Genomic DNA, 23853 nt, shown 5'->3' on the forward strand with positions numbered 1-23853 from the left:
ATTTGAGCCTTAACTTTATATGTCCATTCGATCCTTTCGCTAGCTCGTTGAAACCAGAAATGAATTGCTTGTTTGAATAAAAATAAATCAAATGAATAGAAAAAGAGAAATGGGAAACATTCAGGAATGATTATGGTTTTCTCCGAAATGGAGAAATGAAATAATTTGGAAATAAATGTAAGTTTCCAAAAATAGAAATGGAAATGAAAATGGAAATTTGCAATCCTATATAGGATTACTTAAAAAATTATGGAATAATGACTTTATGTTTTTGGACTGTTTTGAAGCCCAAAAATGAAAATAAATCATTTGGTCATAGCGAGCATATTGAGTTCTGACATATTGAACAAACTTTCTCGAAATTTTACTAGGGGTATAATTGTCAAAATTTTATTGAGGGGTAGAATCGTTAAAATTGTACTAGAGTAAAATTGGGATGAGAAAACTATTTAATATGTAACTATTAAAGTTTATTTTAGAAAATAGAAAAATTGAATCGGGTTGGATCATATTACAAAGTACTAGGTAAAAAAGGCTCAAGAAGTACTTGTAATTAGACTCGATGTGAGAGAGACCCAAAATGCCTCATAAAACTTGAAGGGTGCGGGAACCCTAGTAGAAATACAAGGGTGAATTGTTCTCCCCTCTCCTACTTTATGTAGAATGTTCTTTTTCTATTTGAAATAAACCTCTACAACTCTATAAGGGTTCTATCTTCTCTGTCTCTAAATAGATGCACCAGTAAAGTTATGAATAAAACTTTTGAGAGATTATTATTCTGCCGAAATATAAAGAGAATTTATTCTCAACTTATAAACATGTTTTTCAGAATAACAATTTTACTGGTTTCTATTAAAGAAGAGAGAATTTTCGTTTTCACCTAAAAAAAGAATTTTTTTTTCTAGTTCTGTGTTTTGATTCAAATTGTTTGAGCACACACTCAAAGTAATTTGTGGTACAAGAATAGCGGAGAAGACCGTTTGGTTGAAAGCCGAAAAACATCAAGGATCTGTTTATCCAAAAACACATTTACGTTTTCGGTCTAAGGTTTATTGCTATAAATATCACAGACCAGGTCGATTTTCAAAATTTTTATTTTGAGCTGTGCTAGAAAATCATTTTCAAATTGAATTTTTTTTTCCAACAAGAAAGACTTGGCAATTAGTGCGTTAAGACACTCTCACATTAAGGTAAAGAAGTGTTCATTAAAAGTATATTGCAAGCAATTCTGACTTATGCTATGTCATTTTTTTGTTACCAAAGTCGTTATGTAATGATATGGAACAAGTTATTTGTTGATTTTGGCGGCAAAAGCAGAAGGGGAAGAGGGGAATTCACTGGTGTGATTGGAAGAAGTTATGTGAGTCTAAGAAGGATGTAGGTTTGGGGTTTAAAGATTTATCCAAATTTAATTTAGCCCTTCTTGCAAAGTAGGGCTGACGTTTGATCAAATTTCTCGACTCTTTATTGGCAAGAACATTAAGAGAAAAATATTACTCAGATGGAAATTTTATGAGTTCTGGCTTATGAAATTACCCTTCATATACTTGGAAAAGTGTTTGGGCAACAGAGAAGCTTTTGCAAGAAGGCATGTGCTGGAGGGTGGGTATGGGCAACCTAATATCTATTTGGCAAGATGTATGGATTCCTAGACTGCAGAATCAGAGAATTTAGAGTACTATTAAAAATCAAAATATAGATAAAGTGGTTGATTTAATTCAACCGAACCTAAAACAGTGGAGGGAAAAGTATATTACCAGTATTTTTCAAATGAGGATCCAAAACGAATTTTGAATATTCCTTTGGCAAGGTACCCGTAGGAGGATAGGATGGTCTAGAGTGTTGAAGCAACAGGAGAATACAATGTAAGAAATGATTATAGAAGACTCTTGAAGGAGAATTCTAGCCCTAGTTTTGACACTAATGGAAATATAGAAAAATTCTTCCTAAAAAATCTATGGCAGATAAATCTACCAAGGAAAATCAAGATAACAAACTAGAGGGTATACAATAATTTCATTCCATCAAATAGCAATCTACATTATCGAAGGATAAAACTTGGCATTATGTTAGGGGTTCAAAGGGTTTAGGGGGATACACATAGTAATTACGACAGTGGATAAGATCGATGCTTACCAATGCTTTGATTTCTCAACAAAAGATTGTCATTTGTGCCATATGGGATATCTAGGGAGGTAAGAACAAGGCCCTGCATGAAGGAATACATCAGTCATCACATGGTACTGCAAGTTTCATCCAATCATACATAAGTGAGTTGGAAATGGTTAATAGGAAATTACTTGGTCAGAGGATTGGGGAGGAAAGATAGAGACCGCCGAAATCGCCTTTGATTAAAATCAAATTTGATGTTGCCTTCAACAAGCAGTTGAATAGATCAGGGTCGGGGGTTGTGTGTAGGAATTGTGTGGGGGAGGTACTAGGTTCGAAAATGGTTGTCAACAATTGTGTACAAACCCTTTTCGTGGTAGAGGTGTTAGAGTGTTTACAAGCAGTATTGACAGGGCTCGGTTTGGGTCTTAGACAGGTGATTATCGAAGGAGACGCTCTCAGTATCATCAGGAAAATACAAAATCAAAAGGAAGATGGGTCAATTTTGAGTTCTTGCATTTCATATATAAAATAGTTTAGTAAAGGTTTTGCGCAATGTATCTTCAAGAACAGATCAATGAAGGCAAATGTAACGGCTCATGTAGTAGCAAAAGGAGGATTACAGAGAAACGAATTGACTTACCTGGATGGAAGAGTATCGGGACCGAAGAAGTTTATAGTGGAATAAGACAGAAGAATATTATATCTACAGGGGTAGTAATTGGAAATGGAGGAAATGGTAAGGAGAATAAAGGTAATTGGAAGATCGATCAATGAGATGAGGAGTATAATCGTCAAAAAAGGGTCCTGGTTTCTAAAACAGATGTGTTGCCCAATGGAAGGGGAGATAACTCAATTCAATGGCTAGTTCTTGATAATTGATCTGCCACAAATTGATTTGGCAAATTAGGCTTTTTTGATACACTTAATGAGCTTTTTCTCGAGCAAAATGGAGTTTTCAGCTTAGTTTTTCGTTATTTTCGTATTTTTATATTTTTTGGGTAATAAGTGAAAATCTTTTGCTTTTGTCTGTTTTTTACCCAAATTGGTCGATAGTGCCATTGGGAGGTCTAATATGTGTTTGAGTAAGGTAGGGACATGTCGGAGGTCAAAAACGACATCTAGGGCAAATGTATCACGATATCCAACCCCTGGAATTGCGATACCTTCAACAGTATAGAAGACCAAAAAGACTCTTCAGTGGTATCGCGACATCCTCCTTGCGAATCGTGATATCCACCTCTCAAGGAAGACCCCAAGTTCAATACTACTCGAGATATCGCGATATCACATTTGTCAGAGGGACAAACTTGGACAAAAAGGGAAACCTTTGTCTACTCAACCCACCAATCATACAAGGCATGTGTAGGGGAAATTTTGGCATCAAAAAGTCATCAAAACACCCTTCAAAACAGCCAAAAATTGTTGAGGAGAAGAGAGACACATTTAGCTTAGTTTTAGGTTTAGTTTTTTTTTTTTAGTTTTTCTCTGCACTTTTCTAGGATTTTTATTTTTCTTTTCTTCTACCTTAGATTAGAGTTTATTTTTCTATATTTACTTCTTGGTCTTAATGTTAGTTAAGTTAGTTAACACTGTAGCTAAGGTTTATTTACATTTCCAGTTCCTATACCTTTTTTTCAAGACTCTTTAAGCTTTAGTTTAATTTATTTGAGTTTATTTCACTTCAAATATGTTAAAGCTTGTTCCTTTTATGTTTCTTGCTTTAGATTTCTTTGTTAAATGTTGTTGGTTTCATGCTATTTAAGTTTTCTCATATAAAAGTCTCAACTTTCACATTTTTCTTAAGCTTTGCTTTCATGGCTGTTTTGTTTTCTATTGTTATGTTTATTTTCTTGACTTTAAGCATATGTAGCTAAATCCTTAAGGAGGTTGGTTGGTGGAGATGTGGATAAACTAAAATCTTTGGACAAATGACTAAATCGTAACAAATTGGACTAATTTGAATCAAACTAAGAACTTAGGTAGTGATGCCCCTAAGGGAATATTAAGATAAAGTGAGACCGGAAGGTAATCTTGTCGCACACCTATTCGTTAGTCATAGATTAACCGGTGAGATCGGAAGATAAACCAGACTTAATTCATCTAAGTCAGTAAAATTGAGATCGGAAGATAAAATGGAGCCACTTGGTAATTTACGTGATTTATGTCCCTTGTCCAAAATTTGGTGAACCACATCGAAGTCAACCAACCTCTAAAGGTGAGCAAAATTCGATTCGACTCAAAAAAATCAAAAAAAAGTTTTGAATTTCGAGTTAAACAAATCGAGTTATTCGAATTAATTGAATTATTCGAGTCAGCTCAAATTTTTTTCGAATTCCGAGTTCGAATCAAGTTTAGTTTTCAAATTTGAATAACTCGAATAATTCAAATAAACTAAATACCAAACTATAATATTTTACATTTTTACCCCAAACTCTCAAACCTCTTTACTTTCCCCCAAAATTTTTACTCCCCTTCCATCCCACCCTACCCTCTTCTACTCCAAACTTATCCCCTCCCAATTTTTTTGAATATTCCCCCCATTTACCTCCCCCAAAATTTTACTCCCTCAACCCCAAAATTTTACTCCAAACTTATCCCCTCAAAACTTTTACGTCTTACTTTTTACCCCTAAATTAAAAATTAAAATCATCCAAAAAAATCTCTAAACCTAAATAGTAATACTTTTATTTATATATACTATTTATATTATTAAATTAAATTTCACATTTTGTACTATTTATATTATTGAATTGTTTAATCATATTAAACCTTTATAATTTTTGTTAAAATTGAATTATTAATGATGCTATAAAATATTTGTGTTAAAATTTTATGTTAGTATCAATTTCACATTTTATCTTTAAGATAACTTTTATTAAAAAATCACATTTTTTACATTTAATATCTTTTTAATTTCAAAATATATAGTGACAAGAATCGAAGATAATTAAAGCAACTAAGTAAGCAAAAAAGTTAACATGTATATAAAAGATTAATAAATAAATTATGAGGGGATGAAAGTTAATAACAAATTTAATTATAGTGAGCAAATTTGATTACGTTGGGTGACAGTGATTATAAGGACCCAAAATCATTTTTTTAATTTAACTCGAACAAATATATTCGATTCGAATCGATTCGAATTACATCTCACTCGACTCGATTCGATAAAATTTCAAATCCTGTTAGGATTGATCAAATATGATTCATTAACTCGATTAACTTGAAATTTTTTTCATTCGATCGAACGCTCACCCCTACCAACCCCCATTAGTCATTTGCTAGATAGTCTCTCTAGTTTACATTTCTTGCAATTTAGTCCCTAGAGTAGATTATTGAATTTTCTCTGCAAACGTATCTTTTATGAATCGCCGTAATATAAAATCATAATAGTAGTCATTTAGCCTCTATTGTGTATGCTAGTTATTGCTCAATCACCTCTTCTTTTAGGTTCGATTCTTGGAATACTCAAGTGTTTTATTATAACACTATAAATATTACAATTGACCTATATGCTTGCAGTAAAACCGAAATTTAAAAATTATTTCATAAATTAATTATTTTAATGCGCACGGCCGCAGCCGATCAATAGTATGGAAAATGGGGGTTCTTTTGTTTTCAGTTCTTTAATTTGCTGATTTCATTTGTTTATTGTTTTTTTTTGCTTATTCTATTTTGAATTATTGTTTCATTGTAAGGTCGTTTTGAATTTTTTGACCCATTAATAAAGATTCAACTTTATTTCAGAAAAAAGAAGAAGAAATAAAGGTCAAAATAATTTTTATTTTTAATTTTAATTTTAGGAATAAGTTGTTAAATAATTTTAAATTTTAAAACTTCAATTTTATAAATAATATATATCTAATAATTTTAAATTTTAGAAATAAAGTTTTAAATATTTTTTGATTTTTTAAATTTTAGAAATAAAAGTTATAAATCATTTTAGAAATAATATATCTAATATATTTTAATTTTAGAAATAAAGTTTTAATTTTTAAAACATTTAAAATTTTAATTTTAAATAACTTCTAGAGTTAATTTTTTAATTATATACAATACTTTTTAATTTTAGAAATAAAGTTTTAAATAATTTATTTTGGAATAAAATAAATTTTAAATAATATAAAAATATAGATTTAACTTATGAAAAAAATAAAAAAATAGTTCACTAATTTTTGCTTGTGATATGGATAATGTTGTAGGTAGAAGTGTGAAATATTTAAAATTATTACAAAATTAATTTTGAAGTCTTGACTTGAATGGAGTGGTGGTTAAAATTCTTATTAGACACCCATTTAGTACAGATTTGAACCGTGTTACCATCATTTCCTACCCCATTATTGTATAAAATAAATCAATTTTGTATATAAAATAATTTAACTATTATTAAGTTTATTTTATAGTAAACACAATTTAATTGCAATCTAGTAAATAACATATATAAACTTACACTTTAAACTTAGAAAAATTAATCATTTAATAATTATGATTATAAATTTATAACATTGCTTATATTTTTAATTTTTTAGTTAAATTCATTAATAAGTTGACATATTTATACTTTAATTGCAAAAAAATTCTACCCAGGGCTCGGTCTGTTTAAAAAATGGGCCATCTTTTTTGTCCAAGTCCATTTTTCGAACCTATATTTTTACCTAAATTCTTCCACTTTTTAAATGAGCCTTCAAGCCTAAGCGAGTGACTCGATCCATGATCAGGTCTAAACAAGAGACATATACTATTTTCCTTATCCCTTTTACTTCTTCTTCTTATAATTATAATTAAAATACTATTTTAATACAAATTAAAATGATAATCAAAATATATTCCGATATTATCCACTTAAATAAAAATAAATTTTAAAAGAACTAAATAAAATAACTTCAAACTTTCAATCTCAATAACTCCCATAACTAACCTCGTTATTATGAAATTGATTAATTTCCCTTTCTTTATTCAATCTTTAAACTAAGGGTGGGTTTGGATGGGCGATTGGGTGCGGTGCGGTGCGTTTAGTTTACTTTTTGTCTCATGCTACAGTGTCTAATCTCACCGCCACCGCTGTTTTTACACTAACCGCAGGTAAAGGCACCGCCCATCCAAACTCACCTAAATAATTAGAAGTCAAATATTATTTGCATTGGACACACATCAATTTTTTTTTCATTTTAATAATAATAATTTTTAAAAATTTCAGATGAAAGAAGCCAATGTGCATGAATAAATGCCCACCTTATATTGTTCCCTTCACATTACCAAATTAATAACTCTCTTTCCTACCTTTACCCTCATCAGTTCCTTCACTTCTCTCCATAAAAATAAAATACGAGCGTTATTGTGATTGTAGGAATATATGAATTCGAATGCGTTGAAGCGTATTATCCTCTTATTTATAGATTAAAATAAGACATTATATTTAAAAATATATTTGAATCAACAAAAGAAAAACTACAAACACATAGATTATTTATTTATAATTGTATATTAAGCAAAGTCGTAATCAATAATAACTAATACCAAAGCTTAAACACACAAATGAAGAAGCAAAGACAACATGCCAAGTTCTTGCCACAGACATACAGTAATATTTCATGTTCCTTTTTTTTTTTGTTTTATGTCTTGTCCATATTCCATAACAAAGTAGTCATCAAATACTTAATTACTATTATTTTATCTCACATTATAACTTTTATAATATTTAAGAACACAAAAACACCCTAATAGTAATAACAAAGCCAAACTGCTCCATCCATCCATGCATCCATCTGCTGGCTTTGCAATAATTTTTCATCACATCATGATGATGATGATGATGATGTGCATGCATGCAGCAGGCGACCCACAAGATCAAAAGAGCAGGTTGCTCTATTAACAACTCCTACCTCCTTCAGCTTCTCTTCTTGCATTTCTCCACAGCTTTTGGTGCTGCAATTATTAACATATAATTCTCTTTGTTATTTTATATATAGGTGCTTAATGATTAATTATATAAAAATACTAACCGAGTCCGATTGCTTCTGTTCCTTTCATTATGCGTAACCTTTTGCATGATTCGACGAACATCCTGATTATTTAAAAAATCACCAGATTATTTATATAATTTTAACAATTTTGGAATTTCGGAAAATTGAAGTTAATTAGGGTAAGGGGTATACTCCCAAGGGACGTCACCAACAAGCATCCAGTCACCATCCTTGTCCTCATAGGTAGGAACATAATCAGAGCCATTAAGGAGATCCATCAGCTTACTCTCATTCATGAAATCCTTAATTCCTTGAGATCCACAATTTCCTTCATTTTTCATCAAAAATAATTAATCCATCACTACCATACCAATAAATTAACACTTTATCCCAAAATTCGTATATTTACTAACCGATAGTAAAAGAACTGAACATTTTGGCTAAAGCATCGGAGAGTTGGTGGTAACTTGTGTACATCCTCAAGTCCACCTTACGGAGGTAAGGCGCACCGTCCATGCTCACCTTCACCAGCGCCGCCTTCTCGCCGCTCTCCTCGCTGCTGCTCTTCTGTGTGGTGGCGGCTAACATGTTCTTTCGGAATGATCGGACCGGTGGCCATCCCACAACTTGCGCTCTATAATCATTTAAGTATTTTTCTTGAATCAAAATATTGAAGGGTCTCTTTTTTAACCACTAAAACAACTTCATTATTGCTTTCATCTATTTCTAACATGATATGTCTATTCAAGTATCAATAATTGAGTTGTAACTTGTAATCCATTCTAGTATTCCTTTCTATTAATTGTGCTCCTAATTTTACAAGTTTGAACTTTCAACATATATATATATAGTCCTACAAATAGTTGTTTGTACTAATTTTGCATTGCTTTTTTTAAATCTATATAAAGGTAGCTATTTAACAAGTAGAAATAGGATAATTAATTGGATATATGGAATATACCGCTGCTTGAACGCATATCGTACAATTTCTTATTCCCAGAAAAGAATAATTTTAAACCACATCTTTCTTTGGGTTTCAATGGACAGTAGGGTGCGGTGTGTTTAATTTACTATTTGTCTCACGCTATAGTATCGCTACAATATCTAATCTCATTTTCACCACTGTTTTTATATTAACCACATGTAAATACACTGTCCATTTGTAACTTAGATGCTTGTATTAACCAACAGCACATCCCATTCCAAAATGAGAACATAATTAATATATATAATTAAAACCCAACATATCTTTATATATATATAATAAAATTGCCTAAGCTTACACAATGATATATATATACTTCAAAGATCCAAAGTTGTTGGTGATAATATTAACATCAAAGGGGTAATTGTGGAAACTACTTCTCGTCCTCCTTTTTCTCATATAATTATGTAAAATATGGTTGATTAATACCTAATAACCCTACATATTTCCCTAAACAAAACCCGAAGTTACTTTTAACAAAAACAAGAGCAAAAAGGAACTTACTTGGCAGGAGGCTTAGCAGGATCAATGGCAGAAAGGAGAAGATTCTTCTCCTGGTGCAAGCCTTTCACTTTCTCATCATTGGGATCGATCCCAGAGGTGTCTTGCTTGGAGGAAAGGTTAAGCTTCAAATCAACAGTTTCAGAGAAGCCTCTTTTCCTCACAACTTCACCGTCACCACCACCACCACCACCACCAGGCAACCCTAGCCTCAGCTCAGTCTCTTCAAACCCCATCTTCTCTTTGTCGCAACCTCCAACATGATCTCCTCCGCCTCCTTTCATCGTCATCTTTAAGCCAACTTCCATAGCTTCTTTCTCTAATTGTTTCCTTTTTTTTGCAGTTTGTTGTAGCCACGCTTTCTGGGTTTGATGATTTGAACTGAAAGGTGAAAAATAAAGAAGAAAAAGGTTTTGTTGTAATAAGCAAAGGATTGAGAGAGTGATGATAAGAATAGGAATAGGAATATAGGAAGGTTTAGAGGAATAGGAGAGAGTTGGAGGGGAGGCATAGGAGGGTATTTAATATAACGTAAGAGTGCATTATCGGTTTTTACTGTTGGTTGATGAAGCTGGGGATGTGGACACGTGGCAAGACCTGTGAGCTGGATTATCCTAACTTGTTGGGATAGGTGACGACAAGGTGAGGTTAGCATCCTATGATTGTGTTATTTCTGTGTGCAAAAAGAAAGAAAGAGGGAGTCGACAACCCTTGTTGGCTGCCGCTGCTCTCCCCATTTTAACTAGGGTTTTGTCCCACCCCTATTTAATTAAATTCCCCTTTCTTTTCTTTTATTAATAATTGGGAAATGAGATTAGTTTGTCAATCATAAGTAAAAAATTACTCCTTTAAATTTGATTATTTTTAGATATAATTTAGTTACTAAAAAAACTTTAAAAAACAATTTATTTTATAATTTAGATATCTTCATATTCGTTTTATGATCAATGAAGATAAACCTTTCAAGTTACGAGTTGTTTTTAAAACAATGTTATCTTTAAAGTTCAAACTCTCAGTTTTACCACAACACCCAATATCTAAATTAAAATAAATTAATATGTAAAAATTTATAGCTTTTTGACTTTTTCGGTAGGAATACATAGACAAACAATCTGTTTACTATATAATTGAGCACAATATAATAATAAAAAATATCGATTGAATCTTAGCTCAATTGGCATACTTAGTTCGAGTGCACTGAAGTGGATTATACTCCTATTCATGGGTTAGGGAGAGACTATGGGTAATTTTAGGCATTATGTCAAAAAGAACAGACATGATCAAAACCAAAATTAAGGATGAATTGCATACTTGGTATTCAAGTATAATATTGCACGTTGAAGCGAATATGGGTTTAACTTAATGGCAAGATTAAAGCTTTAAGAACTTTAAGATATTAAGTATTCACATATAATACTGTATGTTGAAGCCAATAATGCTAAGGTTAAAACCATGTAAATAAGTGATAGAACTGTAAAGTTTTTTATACAAAACTTAAAATCATAAATCAGGATCTGTCATGTCAAATTATTAATAATAAATGAAGAATAAGACTAAATGCGGAAGCGTATCTGAATCCATTGATATCTTGAAATCTTCGGATCTTGCGGTTTTAATCTTCCAAATTAACACATAAGTAATTTAGAGAAGGTGGCTCTCTTTTCTGAAGATGAGATATCAGAAAAGTTACATATGTGTAATTTGGTGACAATAGCCCTAATATATAACGTTTGTCCATTAACCTTAATTTCTAATCAGCCCATCATCAATAGAAATTAGTTACGAAAGTATCTACACATATTTGACTCATACTTTATTTATTAACTAAAGCCCAATAAATTTTAACCAAATTAGATCACTTCTAACTTGGACTAATATTTTATGATAGTAATAATAACATGTAATTATCTATAATGTGATGTCCATATTTTTCAACAATCAAAATTTGAGTCTCACTTTTATAAACTTCTCGATTTAAATTTAATTTTATGCATAAATGTATTAAATTCGTATTTAAGTTTATGAGTCTAATTACGTCAAACTTCATATTATATCCATGTACATCCAAGAATAGAAAAATTAGTGCATAGAGAGATGGAAAGAAAAAAAAGCATATGTTGGGGGTTGTGGGTAGTGTTTACAGTAATTAGACTGCCTTCCAAAATGAAATGCGGGCTCAAAAGGGGAAACCATGAACAATAATTTGACTATGGCATTGGCACTCACAAAATGGCTTAATTTTCCCATCTTTAATATATTGCAATCTGATACATATTATATTATATGATCGTGTTTGGTCAATACATGTTTCAAAATTGCATATACACATGGAGGCCACGATCCCGTTTCATAAAATCTCCCACCACCATTCTTTGGTACGTAGTTAAGATCTTTATAGTAAGAATAACGATATTGCCTAGGATCTTCTTTTCTTGGGGATGTTAAAAGATATTTCTAGTTTACTCAACCAAAAAATATTAGCAACTTGTTACTTACATTAGTTACTCAAACAATAGAATTTTAAGACCACTAGAGAATAATAACTACAACCTCGTACTGCTTAGGACCACTTGCACCTCACATACACTATTCCAGTAGGTCCGCTATCCATTATAACAGCTTGTCATGTCACACTATAAGATAAGTGGACCTCTCCTATATATACCCTCCCAACGAGGAAGAAAAGATCAACCTTTTAAGCCCTAAATTTACTCTGAGCAATCTCCCTCTCTTCCAACAATCAACCTGTCCACTTGTCTATTTCCAACTCTTCGCCTCTCTAGGTGAATCGGCCTCCTTAACATCACCATATACTCCTTATTCTCTCCTTCCTACCTCTTCCCTAGAAATAAAAACTGACCAGATCAGGACAAAAAAATTTAAGGTGTTAAGTTCCATTTTCATTCGTAGACTTTTTTCACATTTATTTATGTTTTATCGTGATTATAATCATCCGGATCATTATTTGTAATTGCAAAATAATATATTGATACTCTAGATGTTTCATTGGTCATTATAATTTAATAAATCTTTTTATTATTAATAGATGCGATGATTTAATTTATTTCATAATTATTGCGATATCTTCTATCAATAAATTTTAATTTTATATGTAATACTAAATAAATGAAATTAGGTTCTGATCATATATGCTCTTTTTTTGTCAAAATGCTTAGAACTACTCACAATCCCTCTCCAACGAAAGATAATGTACTTCAACGCACTCAAACTCACATCTTTCTGCATTGACAACAATATTATACCAATCAAACTAAAACTCAATCCACATATCGATACTCAATCGATTGATATGCTAAGTAAATCTTTATGCCGTGAACTTTAATAAAAGAGAAAAAGGAAAATCTTGATTAGTCCAAGAAAAAAGTTATTAATCTATGCAATCATTCATATCTTTCTAGATAGTAAGTAAAGTTCCATATCTTTTTGAATCGTCAACATAATATGGACCTTTTTTCCATCATAAATATCACCTTTTAACTTTTCTAACTTCTAACGTATAGTTATATAGTTTTTATGGGGGGAGAAGGTTGATATATTTAATGTATACATTATTAATGTATATATATATATAAGTGATTTTTCCCAAACAATCTCATTATAAGTTTTAATTATATCTGTTCTTTTTGACATAATTATTAGAACTATACATAGTTCTTCCCCAACAAATAAATAGGAGGATAATTCATTTGAGTACACTCGAACCCACATCCTCCTATATTAGGAACAATGCCCATGTCAATAGAGCTAAGACTCAATGGACATTATTAGTGAATAATATACGTCATTATAAAAAAAATTGTAGACTTTATTTTTAATGATGTGGTAACTCTGAATTTTTTTAACTTCATGCTCTTCATTAATTAAATCCTAATATAAATATAATGTATATAGTTATAAAAATTAATTAAATGAAATAACTTGAATTATAAAAATTTGTTTGGTTTTGTTATTGAAAATTAAGTGCATGCATGATTTTTTTAAAGTACATAATTCAAATTCACGTCCTCCCGTATTAACAATAATGTTAATGCCAATCAAGTTAAGGACTGAATTAAAATATTTTATTATTAATTTTAATTTTTTATTGAAAAATATTTGATAAAAATACTATTATTTAATTAAATTTGATGAATAACGGTTGGTTGAGAAAGTGGCAGCCAAGTGTAAGAAAAAAGCATGTGATAAGATTCATTGGAGGGGGAAAAATTTAGGGGGACCCACAAAGTGGCCATGTGAACTTGTTTGCTTATGGTTCTCTGTGTCGCCTTTGTCTCTAACCCTATCCCATGTGCGCCGCTACAGGGCATCCCACTTCCTTCTAAATATATATATATATATATATATATATAAAATTTAATTGAGCATTTTAAAAAAAAAAAATTCATCATATCCTTAAACATAACCCACCCTAATCAAGTCTTAATTAGTAAGTAATTATATACATATATTGCATAATAAATACCAATTTTCTTTTCTTTTCCCTTTTAATAGCTATTTATATTAACAGTTCATTTTAAAATCAATTAATTCAACTCAAACGACTCGATTAATTAACTCAACTCATAGCTTTTGGAATATGAGAAATTTTAAAAAAATCATAATTCGTTATTTTAAATTTATATTTTTGAAATTAAATCCGCTACTTTTTGATCTCAATAATTTACCTCCTTTACTAGTTTGTTTTTTAAACTGTAAATATGATTTCCATTTAGATTATGTATCATTAAAAAAAAAATATTGAACCCCATGTGTTGACCTGATGGTCAGGGTATTTATTGTCCCAGATGTAATCTTGGTTCGAGTCGCGCTAGTTGTGTTACTGTTAGGCACTAAAAAAAAGACATTCACATGACTAATATTACACGCGTGGAAGGACAAATAAGTAAATAAAAGAATATTAAATTTGGGGTAATAAGGTTTTCAATATTTTTATTTATTTATTTTAACAATGCTACATAATTTACAGTCTTATTAAATGAATTGATGGATTAAATTAAAAGAAATAAAATAAAAGAATTTCTAAAAATAAAATAAAAGGAACAAATTTCAAATATGCAAAGAATATAAAGAGATTAGGAGCAGAATTAAACCTAAATTTTAATATTATCATATTTAATCATGGATTTGACAAAATTTGTTGTCCCCCCTCCCTATTGAAAATGATCATATTGTTTATCCAAATTAAGAATATCTAAATGACTAAATCTAGTTTTTGAGTACATGAAGATTTTAGGTATGAAAATTTGACACTAAGTTTGCCTACAAAGAATCAAAGGTAGGTTCCAACTTTGTGTCCATCTAAAAACAGTATTAAGTAAATTTGTTTTTTTATACTATACTTAAAACAATTTATAGTCCCTCTGACCCTTAAATAGGAGGATAATATGCTTCAGCGTACTCAAATTTAAGGGTAATCAAAATTCGGGTCGAGTTGAATTTCACAATTCGAATAACATATTGGTATAAATACCATTTTGGTCCTTGTCAACTTTGAAAATAAGCAAATTAGTCTCTCTCTCAACAAAAATTCAAAATAATTTTAGAATTCAAAATATTTATAAAAATTTATATTTTATATTTTTAAAATATATAAAAATTCTAAAAATACATAAAAAGTTAAAGTTTTAAAATTTTTCTAAAATAATAATTTTGGACCTAATTAATGATTCAAATTTATCATACTCAAATATCTTTTTTTTTACTTTTAAAAATTTTAAATATATATGATTTCAAATTTATATGCTCTAACATGGAATTAGTTATACTGTAACAATATTTTTATTTGACATATTTAATTTTTTAATATAACTCGAACAATTTCACTCGACTCGATACAAAAAAATTTCAATTGAGTTAAGATGATAAAATAGGACTCGTGAACTCAATTCACTCAAAATTTTTTCACTCAATTCGGTCGAACGCTCACCCCTACTCAAACCCAGTTCCTCCTGCATTGACAACAATACCTGTGCCAATCAAACTAAGACTCCACCAACTTTTTTTTACTTTTTTAAATACAATTATAATATAAAATTAAATCAATATTGAAAAAATAGATCCTTCCATAACATACTTCATGTAAATTTTTTTAAAAAAGAATATAAAATATAGATCATGATTGATCATCATCATTATAATCCAATGATCATTTCTTCTTCTTCTTCTTTTTAGATAAAATAATAATTCCATCATTATTGACCAAAGATACTGTTATTTTATTCCCTATTGGCGGTGGTTATGTTCATCGAGATTTTAAAAAAAAAGGTCAAATGGTAAGGGTTGAGGGTTCAGAAAGAACTGAAAAATGGTCAAAAACTGATACATGAAAGAATCTTATAGCTCCTCCATACCCTTCTATGCCGGAACTTTTATGCTTTTAATATCTATATTTTATTACCCTTAATTAATGTAATCTCAGTTCAATGCTTTTAAGAACAGATCCATTCCCATATTATTATTTTTTAATAATATGTGAATCTTTTTATATAAAAAGAAAAACTAGTGATTGTGGTTGCACTTATGACCCATGCAATCATCTCACCTTAAGATGCTACTTTTAATGAAGATTTAAAACATTAAATTATTCCGCGGGTTGAGTATTAGTTCGATTGGTATGAGTATTGTTGTTAATACAAGAGGACATGGGTTTGAATATGTTAAAGTGCATTTTCATCCTATTTATGGGTTAGGGAAAATCTAGGGTAATTTACCAATAAAAGCCATTTTTTTTCAAAATTTATCGAAATGGGCCAACTATTTAATATTTACCGGAATGGTCCATTTTCTGCGAAATCGCGTCCATGTCAGCGCAACTTGCTGACGTGGACACAAATCGCGCCCTCGAGGACACGATTTGCTGACGTGGCATGAACAATTTATGTTTTTTAGCTTGGAAAACTTTGAAAGGCCATAACTTTTGGCTCGGTTGTCCGATTGAGACGATTTTTTTTTATTTCGAATAAATTTTCGAGATCTACGGGCTGGCAAATAGCCGAAGGCGGTTTGCCGCAATTTTCGTCGAAAAAGATCCTTTTTGCCCTTAAATTTCGATTTTTTTGGTTTAAATTTGAATTTTGAAACATTCAAATCATTATTTTCCTTATTTATTTGAAGTAAACACCGGATTTTTTTTTACAGAATTGTTGTATAATTTTTTCTGATTTGACACGTGTATGGAATAGGTCCGATAAATCGTTAGAACGTAAGTAATATAATTAAAGATAATAACAATATTTTTATAATATGTCAATTAATTAGTATAGTTTAGTTGGTTAAGATGCTTGCTCTTTTCCCTTAGTACCTTGGTTCAATTCTTGTTAGTAATAATTTTGAATCTTTTTTGTACTTGTTGCATTTATTTTTTTAATCAATTAACTGGGCCCATTTCGGTAAATTTTAAAAAAATAGGGCTTTTTTTGGTATTTTACCCAGTTAATTGATTAAAAAAATAAATGCAACAAGTACAAAAAAGATTCAAATAAATGCAACAATTCTGTAAAAAAAGATCCGGTGTTTACTTCAAATAAATAAGGAAAATAATGATTTGAATGTTTCAAAATTTAATTTTAAACCGAAAAAATCAAAATTTAGGGGCAAAAAAGGATCTTTTTCGATGAAAACTACGACAAACCGCCTTCAGCTATTTGCCAGCGCGCAGATCTCGAAAAGTTATTCGAAATAAAAAAAATCGTCTCAATCGGACAACCGAGCCAAAAGTTATGGCCTTTCAAAGTTTTCCAAGCTAAAAAACATAAACTGTTCATGCCACGTCAGCAAATTGCGTCCTCGAGGGCGCAATTTCCTTCCACGTCAGCAAGTCGCACTGACGTGGACGCGATTTCCTGGCGTGTACCCTGACATCGCGCTGACGTGGACGCGATTTTGTGGAAAATGGACCATTTCGGTAAATAATTAAATAATTGGCCCATTTCGGTAAATTTTGAAAAAAAAAGGGCTTTTATTGGTAAATTACCCGAAGAGCTATGGGTAGTTCTAGGGATTGTGTAAAAAAAAATAGATATAATCAAAATCTATAATAAGATTGTTAAAAAAATATTATTTGATATTGTTTAAACCCCCTCTCTCCCCTCTAAAAAATATTATTTGACATTCTTTAACGTAATAATCAAGATTATTGGTGTGAGTTTTTCATTGTTTCCGTGTTATTTGATGGTGGTAATATGATTATATGGAATCAAAAGTGCAGGGGCGAAGTTAGAAAATTTTTTGAGGCGGAATTAAATTGCATATTTTTACGATAGAAAAAATATAATTTTTAATATCATATTTATTTATAATTTTTAAAGGATTAAATCAATTTTTTATCATTTTTGGAAAGGCTAAAGTGTAATTTTACCATTACTAATTTAAAATTTTATAAATTATAAAAGAGACTAAATGGAAAGTTTTCTATTTTAAGGGAGGCAGGGCTCTTGCCAACTCCCTCGGCTTCACCACTTCAGGGATGGAGTCAGGGAAAATGAAAAGTTTAACTTTTAGTTTATACTTTGGTCTCTCAAAATGATAAAAAAAAATTTGATTTAGTCCTTTAAAAATTATAATAATATAAGCTAGTAAAATGGTGAAATTACGTTTTTGCTATCGTAAAAATATACAACATAATTTCAGCCCCAACAAAATTTTCTCACTTCATCCCTGAGTGGAATTGCTCCTAACCTTTTTGGCTCGGTTTAGGTTTTTTAACTTTTATTGGGAATTTTCTATTTCTAGTGCTCTCTTTCTTTTCTTTTTCTTGTTTTTTTTTTGTATTTTTAATGTTCATTTTACAGTTTCGAAGTTCATGATTGCTCCTCTCAACAATATTGTCTTTAAAATTCGAACTCTATTCTCTCTTTAAAAATATAATGTAACTTATAACTGTACTCAATACTTATCGATTGTAACCCTCTAATAAAAGTTGGGGTTTGATTTAGCAAAGTAGATTAGAACAAGTATAGTGTTTAATATATAGCTATGTATATGGGCAGAATCAAATGATTACAATGGGCTAGATGCTATATGATAAGGTTTGGGGTTTTGATATTGAAGTTATGGGGAAATTGTTTCAAATGCAATGCATTTCCACTCACAACATCAAGTGTCACATTCACTATTTTAAGATTAATCATGCTCAATCTCCCAACAACAACAATTGAAAGTTTTGTTTGGATCAATCTTTTTTTCTCTCTCCTCTTCAAATAACACAATTTATCGAAAGAAAATAAAATAAAAAAGTAATCATGTGAAACTAGATTAGATATTTAAATTTTAATATTAAATTATACTGACTAATTTGAACAAGCCCTTGGACTTATCATTAGCAAGGTCCTCGATCAAGTTGAGGGGCTTCTGCTATCACATTGATACCCTCTGAACCACTGTGTACGATCTTGGCAATCTGATCTACAATCTGATTAATTTCTTTGGGAACATATGATACCACTCAATATTTGTTATCTTTTAGCTAGCAATTGATGAATGTGTAGTACTGAGGTCGAAAAATTCTGATTCCTTGTTTGCAATCTAATTAAACGTGCTTTTTATTATCATTATTATTATTTGCATGTAACCGTGCAATTGGTGCTTTGGGACAAAACCCTAAAGTTATGTTACCATTAATTAATTAATCAATAAATCCAATATTTGACTAAATCTTAATTTCTTAGAACTTAGAGTCATAATGGGAAACAGCAGAAATAAGGAAGGGTTTCAAGAAAAACGAAAAACAATGGATGCTGAAATTTGTGGCAATGCTTATGGCCAAGTAATCCAATTTTTATTTTCTTGGTGAGAGGGGGGAAATGAGAAAAAGACCAACTATTTTAAAACGGATTTTTTAAATAAAGTTTTGGGTTTAAATAATATAAAAAGAGACAACAATGTTAGAAAAGTTGTACCTTTTATTTTTAAGTGTTTAATTCAGCCCGACTATGAATTTAATCGAAACCCAATATGATTATTGAATACCAAAATTTTTTGAGGGATTGAGATATGTAAGAGGAAAACACCAAGAAAGTAGTAATGAGATCGATATGGGAATGGGTAGTGGCGGATATCCTGTCTCACCTTTAGGTAGCCAAAAGGGACCATGCAGATTAAACTCGTCGATAAGGGGCCAAAACCATAAAACCCCATGGATGGAAGAGCTGTGAAAGTGCAAGATTGGGCCCAATCTTAGCAAGAGAATGGCCCAGTTTATGCTATTATTAGGGGGGTTGGGGAGGGGGGTTGTACTCATGACAATTAATAAATTTAGTACCCACATTCACGTGTGATTGATACCAAGTCAAGGTTTTGAATTTGAATCTACATTTTGGGTTTTGTTTTTTGATGACTTTAGTGTCCTATAATTGAATTTGAATGGGTGCTACCAGCTAAGGGTACTTTTTTTTTTATAGAAAGGATGGCTAATGGTTTGGTTTGATCAGCCATAAACTTGTACTTTTTGCTTTTAAAATGATCTTATCCTAAACTATTATTTGAACCCAATTCTCTTCTTGAATGATTGTTTGATAAAAAGAGCTTGCAAAAGAAATTTTGATTTTGGTTAGTCATATAAGAAAAGGTTTTTACCTTTTGTTGTGGGCTAATTTCCATGGGTTACTGGTTAAGTTTGTATATATATCCAAATAATTACGAAGTATTTTTATACTAAAATTGATGAATCAAGCTATTTGAATTAAAACTTATACATGACAACCGTACATGGACTTGAAGACTCATTCATATAATTATACATGATGAATCTTGAATTTGGATATTTTTAACATAAGACCTTCGCTTTTACTAGCTTTACCAAGACCTCATTGCTATCACCTCCATAAATATTAAATATGTCCATTTATTATTTATTAGTTATTTTTTATAATTTTCATATGCATTTAACATATAAATAATGTATGAATATTTTAGGGTTTGTTGGGTAATAATATTATAACGTCTTTGATTTAAAAAAAAAGAGGTTAAATATATAATAAAACAATAAATTTAAAATATGGAGATGGGTGAGACAAAACAATCAAATGCTATAGTTACTTCAAAAAAAAAGGCCATCCTACCATGCTTTAAAAGGGACCGGTTCAAAATCCATTGAGCTATTCCAAGTTTATCATCATACATGTAAATGATGGCATGAGATGGTTGATGGGCATGGGAAGCAAAGGCCGAACCCATTAATTACAAGGGAACAATAGGTGGGGAAGTTGATCTTGATGGGGTTATTGGGCTTCTTCTCCATCTGAGAGTCCAATTTTTGCTTTTCAGAGCTTTACTTTCCGGCCACCACGTGTGGACGTAGGCCCACAGGCTTTTTACTATCAGCATCAGCATTTAAAACACCACACGTGTGTTTCCTCCCATTAACCATTTTTATTGCATAAAAAGCTGCTTGGTTGGGGTGGAAATGGTTGTGGACCCATTTTTCTTTGGTCCTTTTCAAGTGCAATTCTAAGATAGTAAGTGTCTCAAACTGCAAATCGAAATTATGGTTTGCTCCAAATTCAAAACGTGGCACCTCCACTTGTCCATTGCGGCTCACAAATCTGAGTTGTATTTTGATGGGTGTTTGTGGGTATAGTTTGGTTAGGTTAAAGCAACTGTGTCTCGGTTTACATTGGCACCGCCAAATAAAGCTGCCCCTATTACCCAACAAAGCTTGGCTGGCAATGCCCAGTCCCATGGCTGAATTTGTGGAACCCTTTCCCACTAAGAGAAGGGGAAGCTAGCAAGAAAGTGAAAAAACGATGGGTAATATGCATTTTAGTACCTAAACTTAGCTTCAATGTTCAATTTAGTATCCATTTGGCCAAGTTCAAATATCTGATTGGACACTAAATTAAAATATGAAGCCAAAAAAGATGATGAAACAGAAACAAAGAGGTACCCCATTTGCCACATGCCATGTGTCGCAAGCAAATTAAAAAGAAAGGGTCCCACATGTAATTCTAGCCACAGCAATCATGGATGTCCACGTGGGACCCCTTTTTTATTCACATGCGGATGTTCTCGTGATCCAACGCTCCAGGATTCACTCTCAAAACCACCCCATCTACACCGTCCATTTTGGTCCACAGTCTTCAATACCATCGGCTGTGCTTGTCCTTCCTTTGTCCCCCTTAATCAGGGCACCCAAACTCAACGCTGTCCCAACATGTGAAAGACAACCATATCTGTTGCTGTCTAGGATCCATCCATCCAACCCACGCGCCTCTTAACGGAGCAAAAACCCCTTTTGATTGGTCATCGATGAAGCGCGTACGACACCGCGTGCGTGGGGCTCTATTATTTCTCATCAATGAAACGCATGCAAGAGGAGCTTAGATTATCGTCGCTATAAAACTAGTTAGCTGCCTTCGCATATCTCTCATCATCAACAACTCCAACTCACGGTTTTGGCAAACAAAGAAATATAAAGGAACCCCACTGTAAGTCTGTAACCAATATCCCCAAGCCTTTTTCGTTTCAAACAATTATATCATTGTAAGTTAGCAATGGAGAATGATCTCAACCTCAAGGCAACAGAACTGAGATTGGGATTACCTGGCAGTGATGAGCCCGAGAGACAAATGACCCCTAGGCCTAACAAGAGAACCTTATCTGACATTGTTTCTGAGGGATCAAGGTCGACCACAGAGGAAGATCATCAAGACAATGCTCCTCCTGCCAAGTATGTCTACATATATATATAATTGTGTTTTAGAAACGTTTAGCCAAAGCAAAAGTTTAGATTGTAATGGTTGGGTGAATGTATATGAATGAATGCAGGGTACAAATTGTAGGATGGCCACCAGTCCGATCATACCGGAAAAATTGTTTACAAGGCAAGAAAGATGAGGTTGAAGGCGGGACAGGAATGTATGTCAAAGTAAGCGTTGACGGAGCTCCTTATCTCAGAAAGATTGATCTCAAGGTTTATAGAAGCTACCCTCAACTCCTCTTGGCTTTGGAAAACATGTTCAAGCTTACCATTGGTAAGATTTCAAAAAATCCCCAACTGTTGTTTTCCCTTGACAAATCAATTGAAATCAACCCCATGATAAAAAGCTGTAGTCTGATTGGTTTTTTTTTATCTGCAATTTTAAAGGTGCATACTCAGAGAGGGAAGGCTACAATGGATCTAACTATGCTCCAACATATGAAGACAGAGATGGTGACTGGATGCTTGTTGGAGATGTTCCCTGGGAGTAAGTTCCTCTTCCAAACCTTTTTCTCTTGAACTATATATACATATACCCTTTGTTCTTTCCAAAGTAAACTCATTAATTTTGTTAATTTCCTTGTGTTTACAGAATGTTCATCTCCTCTTGCAAGAGGCTGAGAATCATGAAAGGGTCAGAAGCCAGGGGGTTGGGGTGCGTATGAGACGCCCAAAAAAAGAACAAACAAGGAGATTTTCTTTGGCTTGGATAATCCAAATTCCACAAGGAAGATGAAGCCTGCTCTTCCTGAGAAGTGAGAGATGCCATTTGCTAGAGGAAAAATTCAGAGACTGCATCCTTTTCAATCCAACCATGGCTGGCTTTTAGCCTCCATTATTTCAAATACATGTACTTCTTTATAAACAGCATATACCACAAAACCAAAAGGCAGAAAAACAATGTAGAAATACTTGAGAGACCCAACTGTACAAAGGAAATACTATTTGCTTTACAATTTTTTCCCCTGGTTAAGCATATATGTAACAAGATGATTAAATGAAATGAAATAAACTATTAAGGTTTAATTGGTTTACTTCTAAACAGTTGTGTTTCATTTGAAAATTTTGTTTCTTCTGTTATAACAAGATTTTACAGCAGCAAGAGATCCAGTTATTTTGGACTTTGGAGAAGGGAAGAAAGAAAGGCAACCCCTTCTTTCACCCCAAACAAAAAGAGAAACCCATTGATTAGTCAAAAGAAGAGAATATTTCTAGAACACTTGCCAAGTGCCAACACAGGGATTGGAATTCTGTGTTAAGCATAGAATTTTCAAAGATCACACAATACAGATGCTCCCACTAGAGTAAACAAATCCTAGCTAGATGATATGGGATTAGAATTTTCATGCAATAAACACCAACAAAGAACTTGAAGGTGCTGATAGACAAGTGGAAAAATGAGGTGTTGTTTTCCATTTGCAATGAGAGCCTCAGAAAAAGTAACTAAACTAATAACACAGGCAGGACAAGTAGCTAGAGCAACCCAGAAATTCTCTTCTCTATGTAATGGTAACTCTAATTTAACTTGACTTACACCAAACAGCATTCAATTTTTCAAAATCGAAAAGAAAATTAAG

The 23853-nt window shown here is 31.8% G+C and overlaps 2 protein-coding genes across 2 annotated transcripts; one reads left to right on the forward strand and one right to left on the reverse strand.

Annotated features, from left to right (window-relative positions):
• Positions 1-7558: 7558 nt before the first annotated feature.
• On the reverse strand, positions 7559-10064 carry LOC105766652 (auxin-induced protein AUX28). The gene is made up of 5 exons (XM_012586191.2): positions 9565-10064; positions 8489-8709; positions 8268-8403; positions 8115-8176; positions 7559-8037 (listed from the first exon to the last, which is right to left on the reverse strand). Exons 1-5 carry the CDS (start codon positions 9867-9869, stop codon positions 8000-8002), a joined length of 762 nt encoding a protein of 253 aa, XP_012441645.1. The 5' UTR covers positions 9870-10064; the 3' UTR covers positions 7559-7999.
• An 11864-nt stretch (positions 10065-21928) lies between these two features.
• LOC105766644 (auxin-induced protein 22D) lies at positions 21929-23318 on the forward strand. The gene is made up of 4 exons (XM_012586182.2): positions 21929-22246; positions 22345-22550; positions 22664-22763; positions 22869-23318. The coding sequence occupies exons 1-4, from the start codon at positions 22071-22073 to the stop codon at positions 22939-22941; spliced, it is 555 nt and encodes a 184-aa protein (XP_012441636.1). The 5' UTR covers positions 21929-22070; the 3' UTR covers positions 22942-23318.
• The last annotated feature ends 535 nt before the right edge of the window (positions 23319-23853 follow it).

This window comes from Gossypium raimondii, chromosome 7, assembly GCF_025698545.1.
Source record: "Gossypium raimondii isolate GPD5lz chromosome 7, ASM2569854v1, whole genome shotgun sequence".
In the NCBI taxonomy this organism is placed as follows: Eukaryota; Viridiplantae; Streptophyta; class Magnoliopsida; order Malvales; family Malvaceae; genus Gossypium; species Gossypium raimondii.

Bases quoted from the DNA above. Each gene is read 5' to 3' on its own strand.
- LOC105766652 (XM_012586191.2), bottom strand. From the start codon at position 9,869: ATGGAAGTTGGCTTAAAGATGACGATGAAAGGAGGCGGAGGAGATCAT. The intron at 8,177-8,267 runs GTATACCCCTTA...TTAAATAATCAG, and splicing joins GTTGGTGACGTCCCTTGGGA to GATGTTCGTCGAATCATGCA. The intron at 8,038-8,114 runs GTTAGTATTTTT...TAATAATTGCAG, and splicing joins AACAGAAGCAATCGGACTCG to CACCAAAAGCTGTGGAGAAA.
- LOC105766644 (XM_012586182.2), top strand. From the start codon at position 22,071: ATGGAGAATGATCTCAACCTCAAGGCAACAGAACTGAGATTGGGATTA. The intron at 22,247-22,344 runs GTATGTCTACAT...GAATGAATGCAG, and splicing joins GACAATGCTCCTCCTGCCAA to GGTACAAATTGTAGGATGGC. The intron at 22,764-22,868 runs GTAAGTTCCTCT...TTGTGTTTACAG, and splicing joins GTTGGAGATGTTCCCTGGGA to AATGTTCATCTCCTCTTGCA.